The 26,541-nt window shown below is 59.2% G+C and overlaps 3 protein-coding genes across 7 annotated transcripts; 1 reads left to right on the top strand and 2 right to left on the bottom strand.

Annotated features, from left to right (window-relative positions):
• Positions 1-622: 622 nt before the first annotated feature.
• POLR3K (RNA polymerase III subunit K) lies at positions 623-4,934 on the bottom strand. The gene is made up of 3 exons (XM_006750998.3): positions 4,777-4,934; positions 2,669-2,756; positions 623-1,195 (listed from the first exon to the last, which is right to left on the bottom strand). Exons 1-3 carry the CDS (start codon positions 4,885-4,887, stop codon positions 1,068-1,070), a joined length of 327 nt encoding a protein of 108 aa, XP_006751061.1. The 5' UTR covers positions 4,888-4,934; the 3' UTR covers positions 623-1,067.
• Positions 4,935-5,153: 219 nt separating this feature from the next.
• On the top strand, positions 5,154-8,023 carry SNRNP25 (small nuclear ribonucleoprotein U11/U12 subunit 25). 2 transcript variants are annotated; one of them, XM_031022310.2, is made up of 5 exons: positions 5,154-5,337; positions 6,162-6,252; positions 6,499-6,604; positions 7,087-7,161; positions 7,625-8,023. In XM_031022310.2, exons 1-5 carry the CDS (start codon positions 5,296-5,298, stop codon positions 7,680-7,682), a joined length of 372 nt encoding a protein of 123 aa, XP_030878170.1. In that variant the 5' UTR covers positions 5,154-5,295; the 3' UTR covers positions 7,683-8,023. The 2 variants fall into 2 exon arrangements, with proteins under 2 accessions (XP_030878170.1, XP_081676602.1); XM_081820476.1 differs by lacking the exon at positions 7,625-8,023 and having other exon boundaries at positions 7,022-7,153.
• Positions 8,024-8,461: 438 nt separating this feature from the next.
• Positions 8,462-26,204, bottom strand: RHBDF1 (rhomboid 5 homolog 1). Of its 4 annotated transcripts, none has more exons than XM_081820472.1 (18): positions 26,052-26,203; positions 15,437-15,577; positions 15,237-15,367; positions 14,094-14,307; positions 13,483-13,692; positions 13,288-13,410; positions 13,058-13,215; positions 12,311-12,568; positions 12,083-12,194; positions 11,885-11,959; positions 11,634-11,795; positions 10,845-10,945; positions 10,629-10,692; positions 10,129-10,223; positions 9,867-9,942; positions 9,695-9,795; positions 9,412-9,565; positions 8,462-9,162 (listed from the first exon to the last, which is right to left on the bottom strand). In XM_081820472.1, exons 1-18 carry the CDS (start codon positions 26,055-26,057, stop codon positions 8,743-8,745), a joined length of 2,601 nt encoding a protein of 866 aa, XP_081676598.1. In that variant the 5' UTR covers positions 26,058-26,203; the 3' UTR covers positions 8,462-8,742. The 4 variants fall into 4 exon arrangements, 3 of the variants coding, with proteins under 3 accessions (XP_081676598.1, XP_081676599.1, XP_081676600.1); XM_081820473.1 differs by lacking the exon at positions 26,052-26,203 and adding an exon at positions 22,996-23,153; XR_014145424.1 differs by having other exon boundaries at positions 9,023-9,162; positions 9,657-9,795; positions 26,052-26,204.
• Positions 26,205-26,541: the final 337 nt, after the last annotated feature.

The raw sequence follows: 26,541 nt of genomic DNA, 5'->3' as shown, positions 1-26,541 counted from the left end.
GGACACGGGGGAGATCGCCAGCTTCGGGAAGGCCAAGCTGGAGAAAACAGAGACGCTGGAGAAGAACACCCTGCCAACCAGAGACCACTGAGCAGGAGAAGCAGAGTGAAATTTCCTGGGGCGCCTGGGTGCCTCAGTCGTTAAGCGTCTGCCTTCGGCTCAGGTCATGATCCCAGGGTCCTGGGATCAAGCCCCGCATCGGGCTCCCTACTCCGCGGGAAGCCTGCTTCTCCCTCACCCACTCCCCCTGCTTGTGTTCCCTCTCTCGCTGTGTCTCTCTCTGTCAGATAAATAAATAAAATGTTAAAAAAAAAGAAAGAAAGAAAGAAAGAAATTTTCTAACAACCTAGGGGATTCCCCACCCTCGTCATCTTTGAGACCTCCCAGTCGTGATGTGGAGGAAGAGCCACCTGCAAGGTGGACACGAGTGACAAGCTGCACTGTGGGCCCGGGCACCCCGTGCTGACACCACCAGCCTGCGGGTCTCTGAGGGGACCCCCCTCAGGCTGACTGCCAAATTCTCCAGTTTGCCCTGGGATATTATAGCAAATTATTTGTATGATTAATAAAAATAAAACATACTTCTTGGCAAAAAAAAAAAAATAAAACACTGAAAAAGCAGTACTGGACTTTCCATTTTAATTAAATATTCAGAATAGATGGTGATAAAATAAGTTTACAATTAACAGTTAAATACTTCGGGACATCCGATGTACTACATTATAAAATTTTACTTTATAAGCTGTGCAAACGGGGTACATATTTAAGAAGGCTGATGATGAGAGAATGTCTATTAGCCAATACACATACGAGATCGATGAGCAGGACATTAAACAGATCACACTTACGGATACCCGATCCACACACAATCTCCCTGCACTTAACTGAGCTCATCCACTGACTGCCGATGGGCTACAGTCGCGGGCACCATGGCCAGCTCCCCTCAAAGGGTTAGCTTTTCGCCATGCCAGCAGAGACGTTTCAGGACAAACAGCTCACACACTGGCTGGGAATCCAGCCTGGGGAACGAGGTAAGCAGACAATGGCACGGCTGGGCCCGCCTGGGCCTAGTCCCTCCAACGGTGCCCACACTGAGCACTGCAGCATTTGTAGAAGGTGGTCATCGGCTCATCTGCAGAGCGGGTCTGAAGCTGCATGAAATAGGCACGAGGATGTTCGCATTTAGGACATGGCTCTGGCAACGAGAAAAACAAGTGACCCACATTATTTAAAAAAAAAAAAATATGATGCTCATGACCAAACATACCTGCTAGAAGTAGGTGTCATGGAAAGGCAGCAAAGACCCTCTCCGGGCCCCATTCATCTGGCAAGCCTTGCCTAGGGTACCCTGTACCATGATTAAGGCTATAGTTAGTGGTATCATTCCCACTACGCTCTCACAACGAGGGAATCAGGGAGACCTGTGATCTGGAAAACACTCCAGCTCCCCCCGCTGGGTCCCATTTTTCTTCTCAAATCTGGTTGAAGACTGGCTGGAAACATAACAAGGAAAGTGATTTATGACTACCATGTGCATTATGGGGTCCACTCCCTGCAGATGCTTCTAAGTGCATTTCCATCACTTGGGCCCTCTCAGCCTCCCAGAGGAGCCCCCAGTGGACGATGAATCCACTTCCCTTTAAATTTAGGGATCCTTTTTGGCAGCAGTTCCTCAAGCTGTTCTTACAAAGATCTCACCATACATTCCACACCTGTGTCAAGGCAAAGTGACTTCACTTTGAGAAACTGCCTCTACTCTTGATAACACCTTCAAACACTCTCAAACACCATTTTAAACACTGGGTACATAATTCATCTTTTTTTTTTTTTTAGCAAATTCTGCCAATGCTAATTGCACCATATCAGATTTGGATGTTCTTCTATAGGGGAAAAAAGATAACAGTAAACAGGAGTTGGCTCTTCCTCCCCGCAGTACAGGTGTGTTTAGGGCTCTCCTCTTTCCCTCCTTGGTCATGTCTACCTCTTTCAGATATGAAACAAGACGTGAAATAAACACTTGAATGCTCTCTGGCACTGACTTTTATTTATTTTTTATTTTTTATTTTTTTTTAAAGATTTTATTTATTTATTTGAGAGAGAGAGAGTGAGAGAGAGCATGAAAGGGTCAGAGGGAGAAGCAGACTCCCCACTGAGCAGGGAGCCCAATGTGGGACTCGATCCTGGAACTCCAGGATCACGACCTGAGCTGAAGGCAGTTGCTTAACCAACTGAGCCACCCAGGCGCCCCTGGCACTGACTTTTAAAAATCCACACCAGAACAAACAGCTCCTATTTCTTCCTTAGGCTCTTTCATTACTCCTGCCACCGTCGCATTATCATGGCTACCTCTTACGGAGTACACTGGATGCCCGATGCTGTATGACTCACTTTATGGGCTCACACTCAGTGAATATGGAATAGCCCCAGAAAGGGCAAGGGAGGCCACCAAGGTCATAGAATGTTAGGAGGTCACTGTGAGACTCTAACCCAGGCCTGCACAGCGCCGCGGCTTGTGCCAATATTGTCTAACAAATAAATTACTAAGGAAAAAATAAATACACTTTGTATTTTTAGAACCTCCCTTCCTCTCCATACATCACTGAGTCAAACACAGGCCAGCGGCCTCCTACCTCTCCACAGCTCAGTAACAGAAAAGGTTCCTCCTCACCTGCAGTAGAGTCAACATTCTCCCAGGCTGCTGCTCCGCCAAGCACATCATCCACTTCTTTCAGCTTTGGATACTTCCGATTTGTTACCTAACAAACAACAGCAGGTCTTCAGGCTCCAAATAAGTGAAAAGTAGAAACCTGGGCCACCAAACCCTACCTGTCCTCAAGTGTCTCCGCAGACTTCCTTCCTTCAACACAGACTACTAAAAGAATCCAAAGTTTCTACTCTCACAGAGCAGGACTCAACACTGGAATTTAAAGAATCCAGGTTTGGGATGCCACCCAAAAGAGGAAGATTCAGTGGTGTGGAGTTATTCTCAGAAAATGTATCCTAGGGGCGCCTGGGTGGTTCAGTCGGTTAAAGTGTCTGCCTTCGGCTCAGGTCGTGATCTCAGGGTCCTGGGGTCGAGTCCCGTGTCTGGCTCCCTGCTCAGAAGGGAGTCTGCTTCTCCCTCTCCCTCTGCCTCTCCTCCCCGCACTCATGCTCACGCTCTCTCTCTCTCTCTCACTCTATCTCAAATAAATAAAACCTTTTAAAAAAAGGAGAAAAGAAAGAAAATATATTGTAAGCCCTCAGGAGTGATTGTGGAAGCAGCTGAAACGTCAGCAGCGTTCCTGTTCTCAGGCTATTGAACGCAATGGTCTGGTAGGAACAGGATCCCATGATCCCCAGGAGCAGGGCACAGGTTATGAGCTAGGGGCCCCCCTTCCTGCACCTGGCGTTTGCTCGCACAAACATCCCACTCTTCCCTTTATCTCATGACTGCCTCCCTGCAAGCCTGCGCGTAGGGAAGGGTACAGGCCTGCTTTACAGCTTCAAGCTATTTGCCATCCCGCTGTACTCCTTTCCCAGGCTTTGAGACTTCTGTCCTTGCTTTTCTGATAAAAAATGAAATAAAAGCTATGTGCAGAATCCAGCTGCTGCAGCTCTACTTTGCAGAGGCAGCCCTGCATGGCCGCTCAGATCGGGGTCTGAGAATTTTATTTCAGCGCCGTGACCACACGGCGGTGAGATCTCTGCAAGGACTGGATGACACACCAGAGCAGGAAAGAAAACCAGGTAGGTGTGACCTTCCCCCTTCGCCCCCACCTTTAGGATACTAGATTACCCAAGATAGCAAAACACAACTAAAGCCAAAGAGCACCACTTAGCTGGAGAGCCCCGCCAGAGGCTTTCAAAGCAGATCACACTTGGCTTTCTTCCAAAATTTTACCAAATATCCTTGAAATTTCAGGGTTACCTAAGAGTTCACTCTTCCCGCAGTTTCTGATCCTAAACTCCCACAACATTAAGAAGTTCTCTAGTTCTAAAAAGTAGAAGCGTGCTAACAAATAAAGATTACGGGAAAACAAGTTGTAATGATACCGAAAGCATTATTCAGGTACTGAACATCCACTACATTCTAGATTCAGACTAGATAGAACCTAAGAGGCAACAAAACGGAAAAATCCCTGCCCTCCTACACCTTACGTCCTAGTATTCATAAACAAAACACTTAAGTCGCGGAGTACACTGTAAGGTAATGAGTCCTATGGAAAAACGTAAGACAGGGAAGTCGGATAAATGGCGGGAGGGGCTGAAGTCTTAAACGGAGCAACCCTTCAAGTACAGACAGGTCCAGCGAATGGCATGGCCACCCAGGGGGAAAGTAAACTGAGCAGAAGGCATGTGCAAAGACCCCGGCAGCAGCGCCCCGTGCGCGGTGGGGCCCCTCCCAAGAGACCGGTCTGGCTGCGGACAAGGCATGCACTAGAACTTGGCACCAGACACGCAAGCTCGGAGGGAGGGGTCGGTGTCAGAGCCTGCTGGGTCCTGGGGTGCGCTGGGGAGCTGCGGAGGGTTCCCGAGCACAGCACCGGCTCGGACACGGTCCACCGGGAACGCAGCGCCGGAAGCCCCAGCGCGAGGTCAGGACCGGGACACAGGAGAGGCGACGGGGCGGGGCCCGAGGTGGCGGCACGGAGGGGGGACACACGGCCACATCCGCACAGGATCCGCACCCGACAGGCTCCGCAGCCGACCGCAGGCGGCGGCGAGAGCGAGGACGGCCAGAGGCGGACGCGGGGCTGGTGGGCGGGGAAGCGGGCTCCGGGCCCCACCCCTAACCTTGCGGGTGATGTTGTGCACGTAGGGGCAGGTGTTGCAGGCGAAGCGGTGGCACCGCTGTCCCTCCTCCACGATCAGTCCGTTCCCGCAGCCGGGGCAGAAGAGCAGCATGGCAGCCGGCTCGACCCCGCAGGCTCCCGGCAGCCCCTGCGGCCGCCGGGCGCGGTCGCTGGGCCCGCCTCGAGCTCCCATTGGTCCGGGCGGCCGACCCACCCTCCAGCCGACCAATGGACAGGCCGATGTCGCGCTCCCAGCAACAGCTGCGGCAGGCCGCCTCGAGCTTCTCATTGGTCCTCGTGGCAACCCCGCCCCCTGGCGGTCCCAGGGGCTCTACTGCGGTCCCCGCGTCGGTGGGGCGCGCGAGCCGGCGGTGCGGGCGGAGCGCGGGAGCGGAGAGGCGCTCTGGAGCCGGCCGAGGCGGAGGCTGCCGTGCGGCCCGAGGCGCCCGAGGACGATGAGGACGAAGAGGAGGCGCTACCGCACTCCGAGGCGGTGGACGTGTTCCAGGAGGGTCTCGCCATGGTCGTGCAGGACCCGCTGCTCTGCGATCTACCGATCCAGGTGCGCGCGGGCGACGGAGGCCGCCGGGGCCGGGGTCGTTCCCCGCGGGGCCGTGCGCCGAGCCGCGGACCGACCTCGAGAGGCCCTGATGGGGGACTGCGGCCCAGAGGCCTCAAGAAGGCGCCTCTGGGCTCCAGCGAAGGTCTTACCCGGGGCTGGGGCTGGGGGGCGGGGGCGAGCGAGGCTCTCACCTGGCTTGCAGAATTTAAGGGGGCGCCCAAAAAAACACTCGTCGGGATACATGACCTTGTAATACACCGTTTTCCAAAGCTCAAAGGGCGTGTAAAAAAGGCTCTGGCAAACAAGACAGCGAAACTTCGCGTGAAGACGAGATCAGTATTGATGGCTTTTCATGTATCTACCTTCAGTCTGGTTCGGCACAGTCCTGTCTTTAAATCTTTGCTAATTTGCCCCACTTGGAGTTTTAAAGTTCACTTGTATTTTTTGTTAAGTTAGTTCAAAATGTTTATATTACTGTTTTTTTGGTGCCCTGGTAAATCTTGCACACCTGCCTCAACTCAAGCGTTGCCCTGGGCCTTGGACTGACAGTGTTCTTACTCCTACCCAGCCCCAGAACCCAGATCTGATCCTCATCGTCCCCTGTTTGTGTACTTCTCTTTTGCCGAGCTTTTATCCACTTTGGACATTAAATACAAAATGTGGGTGGAACTGGGAAACCCTAACATATAAGCAAGAAATCTGTTTCTTGTCCTTCAAAAAACATGGTATTGCTTTTTGGACAGTAACAGCTTGTTTTCTTTGGTTGTTGTTTGGGATAGTAAAGAGAGCCAAGGTTCCCACCTCCACCCTTGGTCTTTTTGTAGGTGACTTTGGAAGAGGTCAATTCCCAAATAGCACTAGAATACGGCCAAGCAATGACAGTCCGAGTGTGCAAGATGGATGGAGAAATAATGCGTAAGTGTTCGCCTTCTCCCTTTGGACCTTACAGTCGGAGCTTCCACACAGGCAAGATGCGGACATGGCTGCTCAGGGGGAAACTCGGGGCCATGTCCCAGGGTATTGGGCCAACTACAAGCCTACTCCACCTGGACTTGAGTCTCCGTCCAAAACAGTCTGGACAGAGCTTCTGGGTTCCTTTCGTGCCATCCAAGGCTGTGGCTGTGGATTCCCACCATGGCTGTCCTCCCATTTGTGTTGCAGCTGTGGTTGTGGTACAGAACGCCACAGTCCTGGATCTGAAGAAGGCCATTCAGAGATACGTGCAGCTCAGGCAGGAGCGTGAAGGGGGCATTCAGCACATCAGCTGGTAAGTGGAGTGGCAGGAAGGCCTGGTGGCGCATGAGTGCCTGTTGCATGTGTGCCGCAAAGTACTGGTGAGTTCTGAGTTCCCTGTCCCAAGCCTTCAGGCGTGGTGGGTGCCTCCGTGCCTGGGAGTCCTGCCTCAGTTGCTCTTTCATCTACATCACCCCACCTGGGCAGCCGGGTTTCTTAAACGGGGGGCATCTCGGGGCATTTCTAGTGTCTGTAAGTGGTCTCGCTAGCTGTCAGTGGCCCCCGCCCATCTTCACTTGGGTGCTCTCCTCACGCCTGTTGGGTCAGGTGTTCTGCTGTCTGTGTCTCAGTACTGCCGCCTATCTCGTAAGGTGTGTTTGGCCCCCAGCTACCCAGCACAGCCCTTGGAGCAGTGCCTCCTTAGAGCTGCCTCAGCCCATCTCACACACAGCCCGTGTCCCAGCTGCCCAGTGACCGTGCTTGTGGTTTACCTGAATCCTCATCTGAGTCTTGCAGGTCCTATGTGTGGAGGACCTACTACCTGACCTCCGCAGGAGAGAAGCTCACAGAGGACAGGAAGAAGCTTCGAGAGTAAGTTCAGGCACATTTTGAGCTGCTGGGAGGCATCTGGTCTGTTGCCCTCTAGTTCCCCAAGCTCGGCCAGAGGGCTGGGGCCTCTTCCCAGGAAGAAGGAGTCTTAAATCAGTTCCTGGGGAATCTGCGAGACCTGGGGAGTCCCTGGCTGGACTGATACCCTCCTGCAAGGAGGTTCCTGGGGGCCCTCCCTTCTGGAATGGGAGACCTAGGGGCACTGTGACCACTGCTCTCCAGGGGCAGTGAAGGGCTTCCCGGAGCCAGAGGAAGGCAGTGTGTGCGGGTGAGAGGCTGCCCACGGGCACGATGGGGGTCTTGAGAGGGTGGCCACTGCCACTTCCTCACCTTCCTGCACACAGTGCTCTTCCTACCCATTCCTTCTTGGTCCCTCCCAAGTTTCACGTGAGGAGTCCAACCTACCTTCTGCAGATCACACACTATAGCCCTCCTCCTTTTCCAGTTACGGTATCCGGAATCGGGATGAGGTGTCCTTCATCAAAAAGCTGAGGCAAAAATGAACCTCCAGACGAGGACAGCTCTGTGCTGGTGGCCTGTACCCAGCTGGGACACAGCTGAGCCCTAGGTCCAAACAACCGAATGATGGGGCAAATGGGCCTGGCCCTGTGTACAAAATAAATCTACTTGCTTCTTAGTTTGAAAAGTCAGAAAACCACAGTACCTGGGGCAGGAGGGACTGCTGCTGCCCAGTTACAGAGGGGAGGCAAGGGCAGAAAACGGTGCAGGTGAATCCAAAGGTCTAAGATGCTTCATTTGAGCCCCGTGCCCACACCATCCGCTGGCCATAAGACCCTTTTACTGTGGTTTCTACGGCAAGGGGAAATAAAAGCAGATGGCTGGCTTTCAGTGTGTGCTTGGGGGGAAACAAGGGCCTTGCATCCAACAGTATGTGGATGAGGTCTCCAGCCTCAGCTCACAGGGTTCACCTATAGCAACACCCTTCACCCTTTGGCTCCTGCAAAAAGAAGTAGCCTGTGGCTGAACTTGGAACTGCTGGCTACAGAGGGAGCACTGGGGTCAGGGTGCTTCTCCATGGGGGTGAGGGGACGAATGTGACAGCAAAGCCATGGGTTCTTCTATCATTGTCAGCTGCCAGTCACCCTAAGGAAGGGGGCAAGGTGCAGCCATCCACCTGGCTGAGGGGCTTCACTGGGAGGTACATTTGACACTTAGTTCCCCGTTCTGGGGAACTGTAAGTGGGAGGGGAGGGTGGGGAAGAGGCCTGAAGGACCTCCCTCCACAGCCCTAGCCAGAAACCAGAAAGACGAGGCAGCTCTGATAAGTTAGTGGCAGCTAAAACGCTCCCGGTCCATTTATTGGCCACATGAGGTGGTCGTCCAGAAACTAGTTAGAAGGTAATCGTGGGAACTAGTGTAATAAATGCCCTGAAGTACGAGACGTTCACCAGCGGTGAACAAGGCACAAGAGGTCAGTGTTCAGGAAATGGGCAGGCCGGCACACAGGGCTCGCAGGCCGAGTCCTGTGGCCTGTGAGGCTCGGGGCGGACAGCGTGCCCGGCTCTGGCCTGCTGGGGCTCACAGCCCCGGTGCCCCGGCCAGCTCAGTGGAGCTGGGCGTCCAGCTCGTACTTCTCACAGAACTTGTCAGTGAAGGGGATGCAGGTGAGGAACTCACACCACTCACAGCGGACGGGGTAGAAGTAGAAGAGGACCACCAGGCCGGCCAGGAGGCCCAGGAAGACCACCTGAAAGACGATGATCTGGCAGCGCTTGCGGTACAGGTCAAACTTGCCGAAGCTGATGTAGGGCAGGAAGGCAAAGGAGAGGAAGAGGCCGCTGATGAAGCCCGAGATGTGAGCGAAGTTGTCGATCCAGGGCAGCAGGCCAAAGGTGAACAGGAAGAGGACCACAGCCGACAGCTTGAAGAAGGCACGCCAGGGCCGTGCCAGGACCTGCCAGCTCTGGAAGAGCTCCACGAACAGGCAGGCCAGGATGCCAAACTGCGAGCCGGCTGGGCCCACCTGGCGACAGTGTGGGTGGCTGTGAGCTGGTGAGGCTGAGCAGATGACGCCCACCCCCAGCCTGGACCCAGAGCCCCATCTCCCCATCCCGCCTCCCATGGCCCAGAGCGTGTCAAGATGGAGGAGCCAAAAGGAGATGCTCCCAGGCTGGACTCTCCAGGGACCCAAACCCAGTGCCAGACATGGACCCAGTTTAGGATGGGCAGCAGGTACACTCAGGAGGGTGCCCACCCTGGGGGATGCCCTTACCTCTGCCCGGTATGGCAGGAAAATGGCACTGGCCAGGTTACCAGTGACACCACTCAACAGGTAGATGATGGCTATGCGGTGCCAGCCTGCCAGCTTCTCCAGGTCCCGCAGGACGGTCATCTGGAAGCAGACGGACACCAGGCAGTGCAGGATCCTACGGGGGCGGCGGGGGGTGGTACTCAGGAGGGAGGCCACCCCTTCACCATCTCTGGCCAGCCACTCCTAGGGTCCCTGGGGCCACTCACCCCACCTATCCCTGCTCAGCCCACATGGTATCACTTGCCCAGCGTGCAAGAAGAGGGACAGCCACAGGCGGTAGAACTGGTCAGGCACCTCAGGGTTGAGGAAGGGTAGGAGCCCACACACGTCATCCATGCAGTGCACCTGTGCAGAGTGGCCCATCAGCACCCGCTGTGGCTGGGGGGAGGGGAGGGACACTCGCCCCAGAGGCCTACCTGCGAGCACAGTGTGGCCTCCTCATGGAAGTAGCCCCTCATGAAGTCACAGTACTCCCGGGAGGTGATCTCACACCTGGAAGATCAGGCCAGGGTTGAGAGGACTTGGAGAGGGGCCTGCTGGGGCCCAGGGCCAGAGGCAGCCGACTGCCACCCAGGCCCCTTGGTATCTCGGGTTATTTCCGAACTTGGTGAGGGAGAGGGACCGCAGGGCAATGTTCTGCACCCAGGAAGGGCTGGCTGTGCACACAAGCGCACCTACCTGCCCTTTGTGCCGATGCAGCAGGGCCGGCCCGTGAGGGCACAGTCCATGTGCGGGTGGTTGGTGTGGTTCCCAGCGCTGTTTTTGGTGCAGATCTGGGTCACAAATGGGGGAGAGCTGGGTTAGGGCCACCCCCAACCCTGAGCCCCACACCATGCTTGGGGATTGGGGCAAAGATGCACAGGTCCTAGGGTAGGAAACCGGCCTCCCTTGACCTCAGGCATGCTGCCACACCCTGAGACCGATGAGCCATCTGTCTAGTTGGAATAATGTCACTTGACCTCCCAAGCTTCCACCTGCTTCTCCCGTTCTGGCTACCTGCTCAGAGAAGCAGGTGTTGGGAGGTAGACAGGCTGGGTAAAGGCCTGGGGCACAGCATCTGAATATGCAGGGTGGTCCCATGATGGCTATCTCTGGCATCACATCACTAATGGATGAAGTGTGGATTCCTCCCCAACATGACAACGGTGATTCCAAACAACCCTTTCACTCTGGCTCACCGGCCACTTGGTGATGTCATCTGGCCACTCGTGGGGGTCCTCTGAGGAGGGCTCATCACACACCCTGCGAACCCAGCATGTGGTCAGACCCCGCTTTATCTCCTTGGCATCCACACCTGCCCAACTCAACAACAAGGGGGGCTATACCCTCTCCCCCCACACCCCACAGAGCCTTGGGCTAAGGTGGTAAAGGCGGGGGCAGGCAGCAAGACTGACCTGGGGTCCTGGTGGCAGACAGAGCCAAACTGCCTCTTGTGGCCGCCAAAGTCTGGGGCACTGGGGTGTAAGGGCCACTTCACCCACACTGCCAGTGTGGACTGTGGGAGACACAGGGCCAACCCCTGGTCAGAGCCCACCCCTTACCAGCACCGTCAACAGGACGCAGGAATCACCCTTACCCACAACCCAATCTCAATGAAATTACACTCCAGAAATGTGCGGGCATGTTGGGAGACCTAACAGGATCTCAACAGCAGAATTCCTGTTAGCTTCAGAATAGAAACCACCAGTCCGGGAACTGGTATAACTACAGCAGCTCCGCACAAGATGATGTGATAAAAACCTGGATGGGGGGCGCCTGGGTGGTTCCTCTGGTTAAGCATCCCACTCTTCATGTCAGCTCCGGTCATGATCTCAGGGTCCTGAGACCGAGTCCTGCGGCCAGCTCTGAGCTCAGCGGGGGCCTGCTTCTCTCCCTCTGCCCCGCCCCCTGCTTGTGCTTTCTCTTTCTCTAAATAGATCTTCTTTTAAAAATTAAAAAAAAAAAAAAAACTTGGATGAATCTTTTTTGCTTTTTGGGTCTCTTTTAATTGCTTAGGGGAAAGAATACGGCACTACCACTCGTGTCAGAAACAAGACGCACACGTGCGGAAAGAGCGCCCCCAAATCAACGCCTGGCTACAACTGTCTGTGACGTGAGAAGCAGGAGATGGGGGAGGCAGGGAATGAAGGTGAACGGAAGGCCCTTGCTTTGAACCACAAACACACGGCAGCGGGGCCACCCACCGAGCACTCGTCCTCCGATGTCTGCACGCACCCCGACCGGTCGTTGCGCACGCAGCAGGCCGAGTGCTTCTCACGCTCCCGCGCGGCGCGGATAAAACTGTGCACCTGCGGGTCCTGGCGCATGCAGGGCGAGAACTTGGCACCGAGGTGAATGAGAGCCTCCTGCGGAGGAGTGGGATGTGCAGAGGTGGCCCTGGCCCCTGCCAGCCCAGGGTTCCCACCCTCCAGTGCCCACAAGGCCCTGCCCTCACCGAGCTGGGCCCGATCCAGAAGTTCTCCTGCTGCACATACTTGACGTTCTCATAGACCCCGCGGTTCCGCAGGACCTGGAAGGTTGGGGAAAGAGATGAGACAGATCCCGCTCTGGCCCTCTCCTCCCAGGGTGACGCAGGAGGCAGTTCAGAGCCTAGACTCCAAGGGTCTGGGCCGGGGAGGGTGCCAGGGCTCACCGAGTCCACGGTCTCATGCTGCGAGAAGCCCACAGGCGCGATGCCGTAGATGCACACGGCTAGAATGGTGACGAGCGAGTGCACGAAGGTGAGCCAGTAGGTGAAGAAGGGCCTGCAGGGTGGAGCGTCAGCAGAGGCAGCATCCCCAACCCAGAGAACCCGCCCCCAACCTGGAGCTTTGCCCGCTCGAAGCTGCAGACCACCCCCACACCCGCACGCCATGCCTACCTGTGGTCATCCATGTCCTCGATCTGACGTTTGACATAGCTGTCGATACGCTTGCGGTAAGTGCGGTTGGTGAGCCGGCCTACCATGCCCAGCCCGTACGGCCGCTTCTCCCTGGCAAAGAACTTGCGCACGGGCATCGCGATGCGCTGGCCCCGCCGCTGACCCGCCGTGCTCACTACCTCCTGCCGTAGCCGCACCTTAGGTTGCGGGGCTGCTGCTCCACCCTCCTTCTGCTTCCGCCAGCCTCGTTCTAGGGGCCTGGGGGGAAGGGGCGCAGTCAGCCCCCGCCCTAGACGCCTGACCTGCTGCAGTCCCTCCTGCACGGGGCCGACCCTCCCGCTCGGTCTTGCTCCTGTCTAGCAGTGAAGGCTCCGTGCAGCCATTCAGCCTCCTCCCAACCAGTAAAAGCAATCCTGAGCCCCTCTGGGGTGGAAGAGGTAGAACCTGACTTACATGAGGTTCCCTGACAGTCTGCAAGTACTAATCACAACCCTCTCCTCCTCCCTGCAGGACTCCGCCCAGCCTGTGGGTTCTGGGATCATGTGCCCGTCCCGCAGGCGGGCAGCTGAGCCTTGGAGGGTGCCCGGTCCTGGGTCCCATAGCCACAGTGCACAAGCTGGGCTCACATTCCACAATCCTTCCCTCAGCCCTCCTGGGCACCAGTGTCCCAGGGCCCAGCCACTCCTGACGGCCAAAAGTCTGGCCCCCTGCCCTCCCCTCCCCTCCCCAGGGGCCAGCGGCACTCACAGCATCAGATGGCTGCGCTCAAGTTCACTGCGGTCCAGGGCCCCACCCGTGAGGTCGGCCTGCTCCATGGCTTTCTCCCAGTCCTTGAGCGCCGCCTCCGAAGGGGACTCGAACACCTCGTCTGGGTACGTGGACAGCTCCTCATGGAGGACTCCTTCCTGAGCAAACATAGGCGATCAGGGTGGGCCACGCAGACAGAGGGGTGGCGGGTGATGCCCCTGTGCTCTTACCCGGGCAAAGAAGGACGTGTCCAACTCGTCGGGGAAGTCAGCTGTGTCCTCCTCCAGGAAGCTGGCAGGAGTAAAGCTTCGGCGCTGCGCCCGGCGCAACGTGCCATCCCTAACAGAGCGGCCCTGCCAGCAAGGAGGTGAGCATGCGGCGTGCTGGCCGCCGCGTTCCCAGCCTGCCCCGGCCCCCGCACCCACCTTCATCAGGGCCGCGGCCGCCCGGAAGCTCATCTTGGCCACCGATTCGCGCTTGCGTCGCCGCGGGAACCGGCTGCAGCCCGAGCGGGAGCTGGAGAAGGAGCAGAAGGAAGCGGCACCAGGCGTGACAGGCGTGTGCGGGGTACTCAGGCCATCAGCCGTGTCATCCGCCACGCGGAAGGCCCGGCCCCGGGCCAGGGGGTCTACGATCTGGCAGACGGAAGGAGATGTAAGAGTCCAGGCCTGGGCCGTGGCTGTGGGGGCCCCTTCCCCACCCTAGACCCCGCTGTGGAGAACATAGCTGCCCCTCCTTCCCACCCCCCAGCGGGTCCCTGGATGGCTGTGCAGGGGGCTAGGAGGGTCCCCGTCCTCACTCATGAGGCCTTTACAATGCTGTGCATCCTGGGATGTTCTCCCATCCTGATCCCAGGACCCTGTCCCCTCCCCCAGGCCCCAGTTCCCAGAGAGTATCTTAGGTGCCTTTCTGGGACCATGTGACTGCCCCCACGCCAGGAGCTTCGCAGAGTCTCCTGTCTTCAGGTCGGCCGTGTCCCCAGCCCCGGCCCAGGGAACAGAGAGAGGCTGGTGGGAGGCAGCAGGGCTGGGCATACCTTCTGCATGCCCAGCTGGCACGGCCCCACGTACAGCGGAGGGGGCGTCTCAGTGCTGGCCAGAGACACATTGTCCTGGCTGGGCAGGTCCAGCTCCCGGATGACCTGGGGCTTCAGCTTTCCATAGCGCTGGCTGCAGTGGCGGATGCTTTTCCGCTGCCACTTCTGGGTGCTGTCACTGTCCTTGCTCACTCCGAACCAGTCCGCGGTGCCCCTGCCACGGGAGGGTCTCAGCAAGGGGAAGCCAGGTCGTCCCCCGGCCCCGCCAGGGCGGACAACATGCCCCAACCCAAGCCTCCAATCACGCCCGGGGCCTGGGGCCTGGGGCCAGGTGTGCTGGGTCTAATTAAGAGGATGGATGGGTTCCGGCCCTGGCCACCCCTAAGCAATTAGCCAACTCCAAATTCCCACTAGAAGCGCAGATGGCAGGCCTTGCCCAAGTGAGTATTTTACACCGGTCCTCAGCCCATCCCAGAGAGGGAGGTTCATGGAGAGACACTGAGTCCACAGATGGCACGCAGAGCTCAGCCCTTCGCCAGAGAGCTTGGCCCCAGGCAGCAGCTTGACCTCAGACTCCACAGAACTCAGGCAGTGGGCACTGCAAGGCCAGGCAAGCTGTCCACACCTCTTGGACATGCAAGGAAAAACACCACCAGGACCTGCTGTTAGGAACCCCAGGGAACACCAAAGGCACTGGCAGCCCCCAAGAGATCGCAAGCCATGCACACGCCACCTGACGTCCACACACTCATGCCCTGCCCCAGGTACCTGAGCAGGGACCGAGAGAGAGAGCGGCGCTGTGGCAGAGCCCTGCGGGCAGCGGGGGGACCCAAGAGGGGCAGAGTGTGGACACGCCCAGAGCGCACCTGCCGGCTGTCCAGGGGCCAGGGCGTTGGGATGGGAGAGACAGAGAAGGAGACAGGGGGAGGTGGTGGGGAGCAGGGAAGGTGGCAGGTGAGAGCAGTTGGTCCCCAGAACAGGAGGAGGACAGGGTGACATGGGGAACAAGATGGAGGAGACAGCCGAGACAGGAGGGACCCTGGCTCCGGTCCCAGCCCCCGTACCCAGAGGGGACAGTTCTGCCTGCCTCTGCCCCCCGGCCCCCCAGCCCCCACGGGCGGAGCCGCCACGGCAGCCGAGTACCTGCGGATGGTCTGCGTGATGGACATCTGGCGCTGCAGCGGCGGCCGCCGGAGCTCATGGTGAGACGCGGGGACGTGGGCCGTCTCGGCAGGCATACTCACACTCCGCAGGAAAGCCTGCCGTCTCAGGGGCTGCGCCGTGGGGTCACAGTGAGGAGGCTGGACGGGGCACACGCCCAGCCCCTGCCCAGCAGCGCCTACCTGGAAGAAGCCGGGTTCCTCTGTTGCCGGGGGCACCACAGCCGGGATGTCCAGCCTCAGCCAGGGCGGCTTCTTGCGCTGCAGGCTGCTTGTGCTGTCCCTGCGGGCCTCGCTCATGGCGCCAGGTGGGGCACGGCAGGCCTGGGAGGGGGACAGTGATTCAGTGCTGACGGACCTCTCAGGGGTCACTGGGCCCAGGGAGGGTCCTGGCCCCGATGCAGCAGTCCTCCTCTGTGCTCAGCACCGATCTGCTCCGTGCCTGCTTCGCCCATCCCTGGAGACACCGCGGGGCACGAACTAGGCCCTCACAATACAAATCCATTCATGTCGAAAGAGAGAAATTCAGGACAAGTATTTGAGCATCTACGATGAGCCACTCCTAGGTGCTCAGGGACACACTGGTGGAGAAACAAGGAGACAAAAACAGACAAAATCCCTGCCTCTCTGGAGCTTACGGTCCAGACAATAAACCTGTAAGTACAGGGCGCTTGGTGGCTTGGTTGGTTAAGCGTCCGACTCTGGCTTTCGGCTGGGGTCATGATCTCAGGGTCGTGGAACTGAGTCCCACTCAGCACCGAGTCAGCTTCTCCCTCTCCCTCTGCTCCCCCCACTGCCCCGCCGCTTGCACTCTCTCTCTCAAATGAGTAAATAAAATCTTAAAAAAAAAAACAAAAAAACTATAGGGGCGCCTGGGTGGCTCAGTCGGTTAAGCATGTGACTTCAGCTCAGGTCGTGATCTTCGGGGTCCTGGGATAGAGCCCTGCGTTGGGCTCCACACTCAGCAGGGAGCCTGCTTCTCCCTCTGCCCCTCCCCCTACTTGTGCTCTCTCATTCTCTCAAATAAATAAATAAAATCTTAGAAAAAAAACAAAAACCTATAAGTAAGTAGAGACACCATGTTAACATGTGACAAGTATGATAGGGAAACATAGCACGTTACAGTTGCTGGGGCACGGATGTCTCCCTGGAAGGTGACATCTAGCAAAGACCTGAAGGTGGTGATGGAGTGAACAAGGCTGCTGGAGAGGGCAGAGTTGCTCCTCACACAGGGAACAGCCAGTGTGAAGATCTCAGCGAGTGTGCACACAGGCCAGCTGAGGGTCTCGCCCCAGTCTGTACATGGGGCGAAGCTCAAACCTGTCTGACCCAGAGACCGTACCCTCTTCCCCACCATGCCGTCTGCTCCGAAGACAGAAGGCCCCTGCACCCATGACAGGGGGGTGCGACCCCTGCATCTCACGGAGGAGTGGCCACGGGGCTTCCCCATCCGGGAGCTCCCACCTGCAAGGGACCTTCTGAAAGCCACCTGGGCGCAGATGCTGCCGGGACCACCAGGGGGCGTCGCGCACCCAGAAACAGACACACGGCGCGCACCCCCCTCAGCATCTGAGACACAGGGCGAGGGCCCAGGACCCAGAGCGAGGGCCCAGGACCCAGAGCAGAAAGGCCAGGGCTTGATGTGGGCCTCCACTGCCTGGCCATGTGACAGTGAGGCAACGACTATGTGACCATGGCCTCTCTGGCGCTCTACTCCCCGCTTACAAAAGGTCACTTTCAGGGCGGCTCTGGTTGCCCCTCCCCAAAGAAGGACCACAGGGTGTCTGGAAACGGGAGATCCAAAGCACATTGTGGGGCATGGAGAGCAGGGAAGTGGCCGAGCAAGACTCGGAGGGAAGAGACTCCAAAATTCCTCCACTGCATCCAAGAGCTAGGGAACCAGACAGACTCTGAAATTCGGGTTGGGGGTGGCACCTGGGTGGCCTCTGACTTGGGCTTAGGTCATCATCTCAGTGTGCTGGGATGGAGCCCCGTGGTGGCGGGCTCCGCACTCAGCTTGTCCCTCTGCCCCCACCACCACCACCAGCCCCCGCTCATACTCTCTCTCTCTCAAATAAATAAAATCTTAAAAAAAAAAAAAAATTCGGGTTTGGGAACCCACCCACAAATGCCTCTAGAAACGACCTCCCTTGCACTGCCTGAGGAGATGTAGAGAAAACCCCACCCCTGCCTTACAAATAGGCAAACTGAGTCCTACAGAACAGGGGCTTGCCTTACCCGAGGTCACGAATTCGGGTGGCATAACTGGACACAGGCCCAGGATGCTGCCCACAGCTCCTACTGGACTTACACAGAACAGGGAAGGCCAGAATTCTGTTCGGAGCAACTCCCAGCTCTTTACTGACCTGAGAAGGTCGACCTACACAGACCCAGAGGGCATGGAATGCTGCCCTCCACAAAACAGGGGCAGCCCCAGGTACTGCGCACAGCTCCTTCCGGCCCTGGACCCAACACTGGGGATCCACAGGCAGGGTGCCAGAGGGCTGGCCTCTCCAGGAGCCCCCCCCCCCCATACATTCCCAGCACCTCCAAGTGATACCGGCTGGTCCTCGACTTCGGAGTCCAAGGAACCTCTGGCAGCTGTTCGGCTTACACCACCACCCACACCCATGCCCCTACCAGTTCCCACTGCCCCCATGGCCTCTCCTCACAGCTCCCGCCCGCCTCAGGGCTCGAGTCATGCCCCGCCCCTGCACATGCATTCTGCCCAAGGACCCACAGCCTTACTCAGGCTGGCCCCACCCTGACAGATGCTCCCAGCCCTGGATCCCCGGGCACAGCTCAGGGCATCAGCCACGTGTGGGCTGTCCTGTGACTGCCGGGCCCACAGTGCCCAAGACAGGCCTGGTCCAGAGCCACTGTTCCGTAGACATTGGTCACTTCTGAGCACGGACTGGCAGGGGCCTGTCCTCACCATCTGGAGTGATGTGGGGTTCCTGAAAAAGATCCTTCGGCGGGGTCTGGTAGGAGTAGCTGACCACAAGCCGAGGTCGGGGCAGGGGGAACCCAAGCCAAGAAGTGGGAAAAGGGTGGTGAGGTACCCAGGGACTCAGACATTCCCCAGCCCCTGCTAGCCTGGGCCTACAGCTGGCCCCAGGAACACAAGAACCATTGAGCTCATGAGGAAGGCACCAGATCCCTGCCCGTGTGCCCAGATCTCCCGGGGTCCCTCACCTCCACCCAAGTCCTTCCTGTCTTTGGGGTGGAGGCAGGAGGGTGCTCTGTAACCCACAGGGCTCCAGGATCCCCACCGTGCCCCCAGTGCTGCAGGGTCCTGGTCTGCCCCAGCCCTCTGTGCATAGTTTCCCATCTGGGCCTCAAGTGGGTGGGATCCACAAGGGGGGGTGTTCCACAGTGGGCCCCAGGGGTGTGGGGGAGGGGCGGGCCCAGAGGACAAAGAGTCTGGGCTGGGGAGGGGCACCGCGCCCATCCAGGGGAGACAGTGGCTCAGTGTCCAGGCCTCCCCCAGGCACACAGTGGGCTCTTGTTCCCAGACAGCCCCTCAGGGGGGAATCCCAACAGCATCTCTGCTCTGCTGACCCCCTCGGTGCGGGAAGAAACGGCAGCCCCAGGGAGGGCCTGACTGCTCGGGGTCACACATCATCTGAGTCACTCTGGCGACAGTCAAGGCTGCCCACCCAGGGCCCAGCCCCATCAGGAGACCCCTAACTGGGCATCCAGAAGTGAGCTAGAAAGTGCTGACAACTGCTCAGCAAATGCTAAGGGTGGGGACCGAGCCCAGCAAGGGGGCACGAAACAGGGGCAGACACAACACCCAGGCACTCTGGGCAGCACAGGACAAGCGTGGGGCTCATGACAAGGGCCCAAGATGGGGCTGAGGGACAGAGGGCCCCGCAGAGTCACAGGACCACTAGGGCTGCTTTAAATGGATGGAGAGAACTAGGAGTAGCTACAGCCTCAGGGCAGAGGGCTGGGTGGGGGGCAGGGGCAGGTCCTACTGAAGCATGTGCCTGCCCTGGGGATGAGCGGGGACCTTCTGGGCTGCCACATGCACAGACAGAAGACGGGGCCAGGAAGCCAGGGGAGAGCCTGGCCTGAGACACCGGGCAGACCCTGCTCACCTTCACCACCTGCAAGCCTCAATTTTTTCGTCTGAAAATTAGGGGCCACAGTAGTGCCTGGCACACAGTGGTGCTTGAGAAGCAGCGGCTGAACCAAACGCCCGGGCTGGTCAATGCCTGCCGGCTCTGCGGGGCTCCCTGAGGGCAGCCAGAGGAGGAGAGGAGAGGGGAGCACGAGGCCCAGGAGCATGTACGACCAGAACACTAGCCACGGGAGGCACCTGGCCGTGGGAGCCTTCGGAGATGCCCAGTTTGGTAGGGTGTAACCAAGAGGCAGGAGGAGACTGGGGAGCAGGTGTGGCCTGCCCCAGCCTGGACAGTGGCCAGAGCCACTATGAGACTGGATCCTCAGGTGCGAGCGGCGGCCACCAAGGCACTCGGGCCTGCTCAGCCAGCTGGCAGGACGATGCCAGCAGCGGCGGCTGGAGGCTGCGTGGAGAGGCGGGATAGCCCAGCCCCAGGACAAGATCCACCAAGCCCCGGCCCCGCCCTGCCCAGGGGACCACCCACTGCCAAGGTCAACTGGAGCAATGGCCCCACCCCAGGACACCTGCCCAGGCGTGTCCCCAGCTCACCGGAGCATGATCCCAATGCTCCAGCCTCCACACTAGAGTCCTGACCTCTGACCCCCACTCTTCTGTTTGACCCCTAATCTGATGCCCAACCCCCGAAATGCCCTGCGAGCGGGGATCACTAGCCGAGTGGCCTTCCAGAATCCAGGCCTTCACCACCCACATGCAACCGTGTAGCAAAGCAAGTCACCTGGCCTCGCTGTGCCTCTCTGTCTCATGTATAAATGGCATCATGCTAAAAATGGTACTGGTTGGGTCCTCAGCCCTCCTCAACCCTCCCAGACCTCGCCGCTTCTCTGTGAAGGAAACGAGCTCAGAGAGCAGCAGGGCAGGCCCGAGACCTAGCTGATGGCCTGCACAGTGCCCTCTGCCCATCCTCAAGGGGACACGTCCATCCCTACCTCCCGGTGTCACCCGTCACAGGACAGACGTCACCCCAGACAGGTATGCAGAAGGCCAATAACAGAACAGGAGGTTCCCTGCTACAGGAGGCCCCGAAGGCACAGGAATCCCTGGTGATAATTACACGCCGGGACCTAACCAGGGAGAGTGGTGCAGAGGAGGCTCTAGCCCTGGGGAGGGCTGCTGCCCAAAAGCTCAACAGGCACATACGGACCTGGGGGTCCCTGACAACCAGAATCAAAGCCCTGGACCCCACTGGCTCTGGCAGGGGCTGAGAGGGTGAATACACCCCAGGTTGGGGAGCCCCAAAGCTCAGAGAGGTGGCAGGTCCGTGCCCCACAGTCAGCAAGCCAGCAAGGGCGCAAGGGAAGAGACTTAGCTATAGCAGATTCTGGCTTCGACAACCTGAGGTCTAGCTGGGTCTCGGGAGTTAGGTGAAAGCCTCCCCCAAGCTGCAGAGGGGAAAGGCCCACATTCTACCAACATGCCTGGCTCAAGGGCAGATGAGCAGCCGGGCCACCGCTCAGCACCCCCAGAAGTTCCCCCACTGACTTGACGCACGTGTGCTCCCGGTGCCCTGACACCCTCGGGCTTAGCGAGCTCCTCCCTGAACGGGCCAGCTCCTGGATAGTACTAGAGAGGTCCCAGGAGGGGACACCAAGTCCTGAAGTCTGTTGTAAGAGCAGAAACGGCTTGTCATCAGAAGCCTGGCACACCTGCTGGAAACCTGGGTCTAACTGACCCTGCTGACCTATCACAAGCCCTGGGAAGGGTCCTCTGTACCATCTTCCAGATAAGAAAACTGAGGCTCAGAGAAGCCAGTCACCACCTGAGGTCACCGAGCCTCCAAGGGGGGGGTTCAAAACCTTGGACAATGTCTGCCCAGGAGATGGGGTCCAAGGAACCCGTGTGCCTGCCTAGCTGGCCCTGGCCACAGCCCCCCAGGGCCCCCAACTCCACCCTGTCCTGACCCAGAGCCTTTCAGCTCAGGGAGGAGGGGTCGCCCTCAAACACACCCAACCCAGAGAACAGGCAGAAGCCAGGGAATATGATCCTTGGGTAGAAAGTGGATCCTGTCACAGACACCGAAGCTGGAAGGGGAGCACCTCACATCCAGGGAGAGGAGCAACGGGGTGTGCCCAGAGCAGTAACTGGGAGCTGAGAAGACCCTGACAGGGAGCCCTAAAAGGCAGGGAAGACCTGGGTGATCCCCTCTGAGCCAAGGGCCCCCCGAGAATATGAGTTCCCAAGGACAGCAACTTGGCCGGACACTAATGCTGCGTGAGGGATTCTGGTCATGGCAATTCTCCAGCTCGGCTGCCCTCAGTCAGCCTGTCTGCACAATGGGAGACTGGTTGGCTGCTTGGAAGGGTTGGGATGGGGCCTGGGGCCCCGCATCTTAAATTTGGGGCCCCTTGACTCCTGTGCCCACCTACTAGCCCTGCCCCGTTCTCAGGGAAAAGGACCTAGCTTGCCCAGAATGGCCCCTGGTGGCAGGGGGCTCAGCTGAGGGGCCTCTTGGACCCCAGCCACCTGTTGGGTTCCCCACCTTCCTCCTAATTTCTGGGGGCTCTCTAGGGGGCTGGGGCTGGCTCCAGGGGGGTGGGGAGAACCCAGCATCTAGCTGGGCCAAACCTGAAAAGCCAGTTTCATCCTTGAATCTTCTCAGTCAGGAAGTCCCAAGGTTGGGGGGGGGGTTTCCCAGCACAAGGCTAGGGCCTCGGGATCCAGGCCCCGCCCACCCAGACAGACAGAGACACACAACCCAAGCTGCACCGAACGAACTCGGGTCAGGAACCAGCTGGGCCTTGGGCAGGCATGGCTGCGAGATCCCCTGCCCATTCCCCATCCAGCCACAGACAAGCCCGCAGCAGGACAGACAGCTAGGCCGTCCCCCGTACCCCGAGCACCTGAGGTCCAGCCATCTTCCCTGCCAATAGAAGGCCTGCCTCTAGGCACGCCCCCACGCCCCCCACCTCCGCTCCTCTAGGCCACTGAACACAACGCAGCGGGGTCTTAGGGAGTAGCTCCCCGGTCCCCACAGTTCCAGGATTTACAGAGTGGGGAGACAGGGGTTGTGAAGTCCCCCGCCCCTAGCCCCCCAACTACTGCTATTACTGATGATCATATTCCCATCCCCTGTGAGGACGGCTGGGACAGGGACGATCCCGAGGAGTCCCACCCTCGGAGCTGGAGTTTCGACTTGGAGCACCACCCACCGGTGGCGGCCGGGACGGAAAACGTCAAGGGGGGGAGGGCACAGCTCGGAGGAGCCTGGGGACACCCCCAGACTCCGAGCCCGCCCGCTCCCAGGACCCTCAGCTGTTGGGCGGGGGCTGGAGCCGAGCTGTCCGGCCCGGTCAGGCCGCCGGGACGTGCTAATCCGGCCCTGGGCTATTTTTGCGGCGCGCTGGGTTAGGAATCCCGGGCTGGGCCGCCTCCGCGGGTGGCTCGGGAAACTCCGGGAAGGAAAGTCCGGACGCCCGGGGCGGGAAGTCGCCCGGACCCGGACCCAGGCCTGGACCCCGCGCCCGGCCCGACCCCAGCCGCTGCCAGCGCCTCTGGCCGTGGCGGGCTGAGCACGGGCCCCGCGCGCAGCGGACGCAGCCCCGGAACCCGCCCGGCCCACGGAGCCCTGCGCCCCGCTCCCGGCGCGCTCACTCACCGCCGCCGCCGGCACCGGGGGGTCCTCGGGGATCCTGGGGGCTCCGGGGAGGGGCTGCCGCCGCCGGCCGGGAGGGCGCCCGCGCCGAGTCCCCGCCCGCGCGCCCGTCCGGCCCGCCCGCCCGGGAATGCCATGGAGCGAGGGGCGTGCGCGCCGGGGGCGGGCCCGGCCGGAGGGGGCGGCCGCGCTGACTCAGGGCTCAGGAATGCGCGCGGCCCGCCCGGCCCGAGTCACCTCCTCCGGGAAGGCCGCTGGGCTCCGCTCTCCCGTGTGTCCGGCCGCGGGGATAGCTGTGGCTGGGGGTCTTGGCCGCCTTGGCCGCCTTGGCCGCCTTGGCCGCCTTGGCCGGGGAGGGAGGACCTAGTGGCCCAACGGGACACAGCCTCCGCGTCAATGGAAGTCCTGGGCTCCTCAGCCTCTCCCCGCCTCTAGGGTGAGGCCTGACCTTATGCTGCCTTGACTTGTGCTTGAGAAAGGGGGGAAGGGGCAGGTGTGGGACAGTGTCCCTGGATCTCCTGTAAACCGAACCACCGACCTCCCCCGAAGGCCCACACTAAATCACTCACCCTACATGCACCCGGTCCCATGGGAGCACTCACACACTCATACAACACGTGCTCACGCATCCGTGCAGGCACACACCCACATGCTCTAACCACGTATCCACACACACGCGTTTACAGAGGCAAACGCACACCTTCACACCCCCTTCCATCCAGTTATACACGTGCACACACCGCAACTGTACACTCCCACTCATGTGTTTACCCAGGGCTGCACACACGCACTCACAGCAAGGGCAGGTTCAGAGCAGTGGGCCCCTCCCCGGACCCCTATGCTCCCCGCAGTCACTCCCAGGCCGGGCTGGGCCTGCAGCCCCCCAACCCGAACCCGTCAGGGCAGAGGTGGTACTGCTGGTTTCCACTCCGCACGCTTCGCTCTTCCAGAGCTTGCCCACTGCTCCCAGGGCGCTCATCCCTGCCTCTCTGAGTCGGACACGAAACGACCCATCTGCTTGAGGCTGAGGTGTGGGTGGGAATTTCCCAGCATCCCTCTCTCTTGACTTTGCAGGACTATGTGGGGCTGAACCACTCAGAGGACGACCAGGCAAGGGGGAGGGGAGTGCCAACAGCAGGGTACAGTCAGGGTACCCAGGCTGCCTCACGATGGTCTCCCTTATGGCCCTGGAGAAAACAGAACTGGGACCACAGGTCTCCTGAGGACCCTTTCACTAGTTGCCAGAACACCTTGGGGCACCAGTGGCCCCGCACCTCAAGCCTTGCAGTGCCTACGAAGATGGCCTTTGCTGTTCTGGGACCAGGTGGCACTGGCCCTCTCTGCACAGTCGCTGCACCGTCAGCAAGTCATGGCGGGCCTGACTGCACACAAGACCCCGTTCTTGACTACACAGAAAATAACGTTGATGGCGTGAGGTGGCAGCCAGCTTACGGGCTGGCCCTGGAACCTGGGCAAGGGGCAGAATCCTTGATCATATCCTCTCCCATACCAGGGGACAAAGCGGTGCCTCCTGGATGAACACAGGCATATCAACACAATTCTCAGGTAGCTTTGGAGGAGTTATAGGAGGACTCCTTCACTGGGGGTGGGGAGGGTGACTACAGGTGGGGACACAAGGCAAGAGGGCGGCTGCCCAGTGCTGATGCTCATGGCCCCTGCAGCCTACACGTGCCACTCCTCCCATGCCAGGCTCTCGGCCAGACAGGACAGTCTCTCCATGCCAGGCATTCTCGGGCATGCTCGACCCCTGCCAGGGATCAGCAGGTCCCGCCCACCTGGATGCCCAGGCAAGCCTGGCAGGGTCAGCGGTGGGGTCATTTCTGGAGTCCAGGGCCTGGGCTCGCCTCCAAAGCATGCCATGGCTGGGCATCCAGTGTTGGCAGGTCCCCTCTTGCAGCAGTCTATGTGTTCAGTGACAGGTAAATGGCCTCCCCTGTGTTCATTCAAGTCACCTCCTCCGAAGGGTCCTCTCGGTTCCTGAGTTTAAGTGGGATTCCCAGCAGCCTCTGTCACAAATCCTTGCCCCTCACAGGTGCTGCTCCCAAGGCATTACCCCAGTATACCCTGGCAGGCAAATCCAGGAATTCCCCAGGTTCTCAACCCACCCCGGCATCCTGAACAAGGACCTTGGAATCAAAGGATGGTGCAAGCAGAGGCCTGGACCTAGTCCACACGGACATATGTATCCATACGTGTATGCTCTGCCTCATGTCTGCCCCACTGCCCTATGCTCTGGTGGCGCCCCTACATGGAAAGCCAGCTCCCAGTCCCTCTCCTTCCTCCTCCTCCCAGCCCTAGAGAAATGGAAATCAACTGCAACTGCCCAGCATGTGGACAGGTGACTGGGGGTGGGTGGATATCTGGACCACCCCCGTGGCTGTGGACTTCACCCTAGGACCTGAGGGGGTAAGATCCCAACCAATAGGAGGAGTTGCCATCAGCTACCCTGGAGTCCTCAGCTCAGCAGGCCAGTTCCTGGGCTTTGGGGAGCCTGGGTGGGCCCAGCTCCAGCTCCTGGCTCTTTGGGGAAGAGATGAAAGTGGGCCAGGCCAGCCAGGGGCCTGAAGTCACTGACTGTTCCGGAGGCAGCGGCCCCTCCCTGTGTCTCAGCGCATGGCAAGGGGTCCCATAAGCACCTGGGCCCAAGGCTCAGCACACTGGCAGCACAGCCCCAGAAAGGAAGGAGGCAGCCTCCACGCACCTCCTTCGGCCACCCTCTCCAAAGAGGCTCTGACCCCCACAGAGCCCGTCAGATGCAGAGAGCCTTGGAGGCCAGTTGGGATACGAGAACCCCTGAGAAGCTGCCGGAGGGCCCTCCGCCATCTGACATGGAGCCCACTGGGCTCTGACCCGACTCTCTCCCTTCCACGGTATCAGCATCCTTACATTAAAGGACGCCGAGCCAGTGCGCTGGGTGCCCCGGGTCAGTGCTGGTGCTGGAACTGTGGACTCTGTACTATGCTTTTTCTCTCAAGGCTTCAGTCACTGGCAGCCCACCCCAGCACTGATCCCTTTCAAAGCATGAAGGGTGTCCTCACCTCCATCTGGCACGGACATCCTCCAACACACCTCTCTCGGCCCAGCTGCAGGGCACACTGGGGACAGAGAAGGCCCTAGGCCCCTCCTCCCGCCAGGACCACCTCCTCTCACCCCCAGCCAGCCTGCCCAACAGGCCACAGTGGGAACGCTCAGCCCACCACTTCCAGCCTGTGGTGGAGCCTCAGACCGCGAACCAGGAAGTGGGGGCGGGGCAGAGGAGGGCCCACCCTGGAGAGGTTTCGCAAGCCCCTGCACTCGGCAGGAGCATCTGGAGAAAGTGCGTTGCTGGCACCAGCTCTGCCTCCTCCTGGGGCCCCGGCTGTGCTCTAAGCCTCTCCTCATTCCCAAGGTGGGGGTAAAACACCCCTTCGGGAACGGGTAGACGCCCATGATTTCTACAAGGACCACGCACCATTTGTGAAATCAGAATAAAAATTAATACAGACGGCACCCACCCTGCCCCAGCCCTCACCAGGAGGACGGGGCCCA

Source organism: Leptonychotes weddellii, chromosome 5, assembly GCF_054177405.1.
Source record: "Leptonychotes weddellii isolate Sample4059 chromosome 5, ASM5417740v2, whole genome shotgun sequence".
Lineage (NCBI taxonomy): Eukaryota > Metazoa > Chordata > Mammalia > Carnivora > Phocidae > Leptonychotes > Leptonychotes weddellii.
This window is presented reverse-complemented; position numbering and strand designations above follow the sequence as displayed.

Coding starts and splice junctions, on each gene's coding strand:
- POLR3K (XM_006750998.3), bottom strand. CDS start 4,887: ATGCTGCTCTTCTGCCCCGGCTGCGGGAACGGACTGATCGTGGAGGAG. Junction 2,757..4,776: donor TGCACAACATCACCCGCAAG/GTTAGGGGTGGG, acceptor GTTGTTTGTTAG/GTAACAAATCGGAAGTATCC. Junction 1,196..2,668: donor GAATGTTGACTCTACTGCAG/GTGAGGAGGAAC, acceptor TCTCGTTGCCAG/AGCCATGTCCTAAATGCGAA.
- SNRNP25 (XM_031022310.2), top strand. CDS start 5,296: ATGGTCGTGCAGGACCCGCTGCTCTGCGATCTACCGATCCAG. Junction 6,253..6,498: donor GATGGATGGAGAAATAATGC/GTAAGTGTTCGC, acceptor TTTGTGTTGCAG/CTGTGGTTGTGGTACAGAAC. Junction 6,605..7,086: donor GGCATTCAGCACATCAGCTG/GTAAGTGGAGTG, acceptor TGAGTCTTGCAG/GTCCTATGTGTGGAGGACCT.
- RHBDF1 (XM_081820472.1), bottom strand. Junction 12,569..13,057: donor GAGCGCAGCCATCTGATGCT/GTGAGTGCCGCT, acceptor CCTTCCCCCCAG/GCCCCTAGAACGAGGCTGGC. Junction 10,224..10,628: donor ATGACATCACCAAGTGGCCG/GTGAGCCAGAGT, acceptor TTTGTGACCCAG/ATCTGCACCAAAAACAGCGC.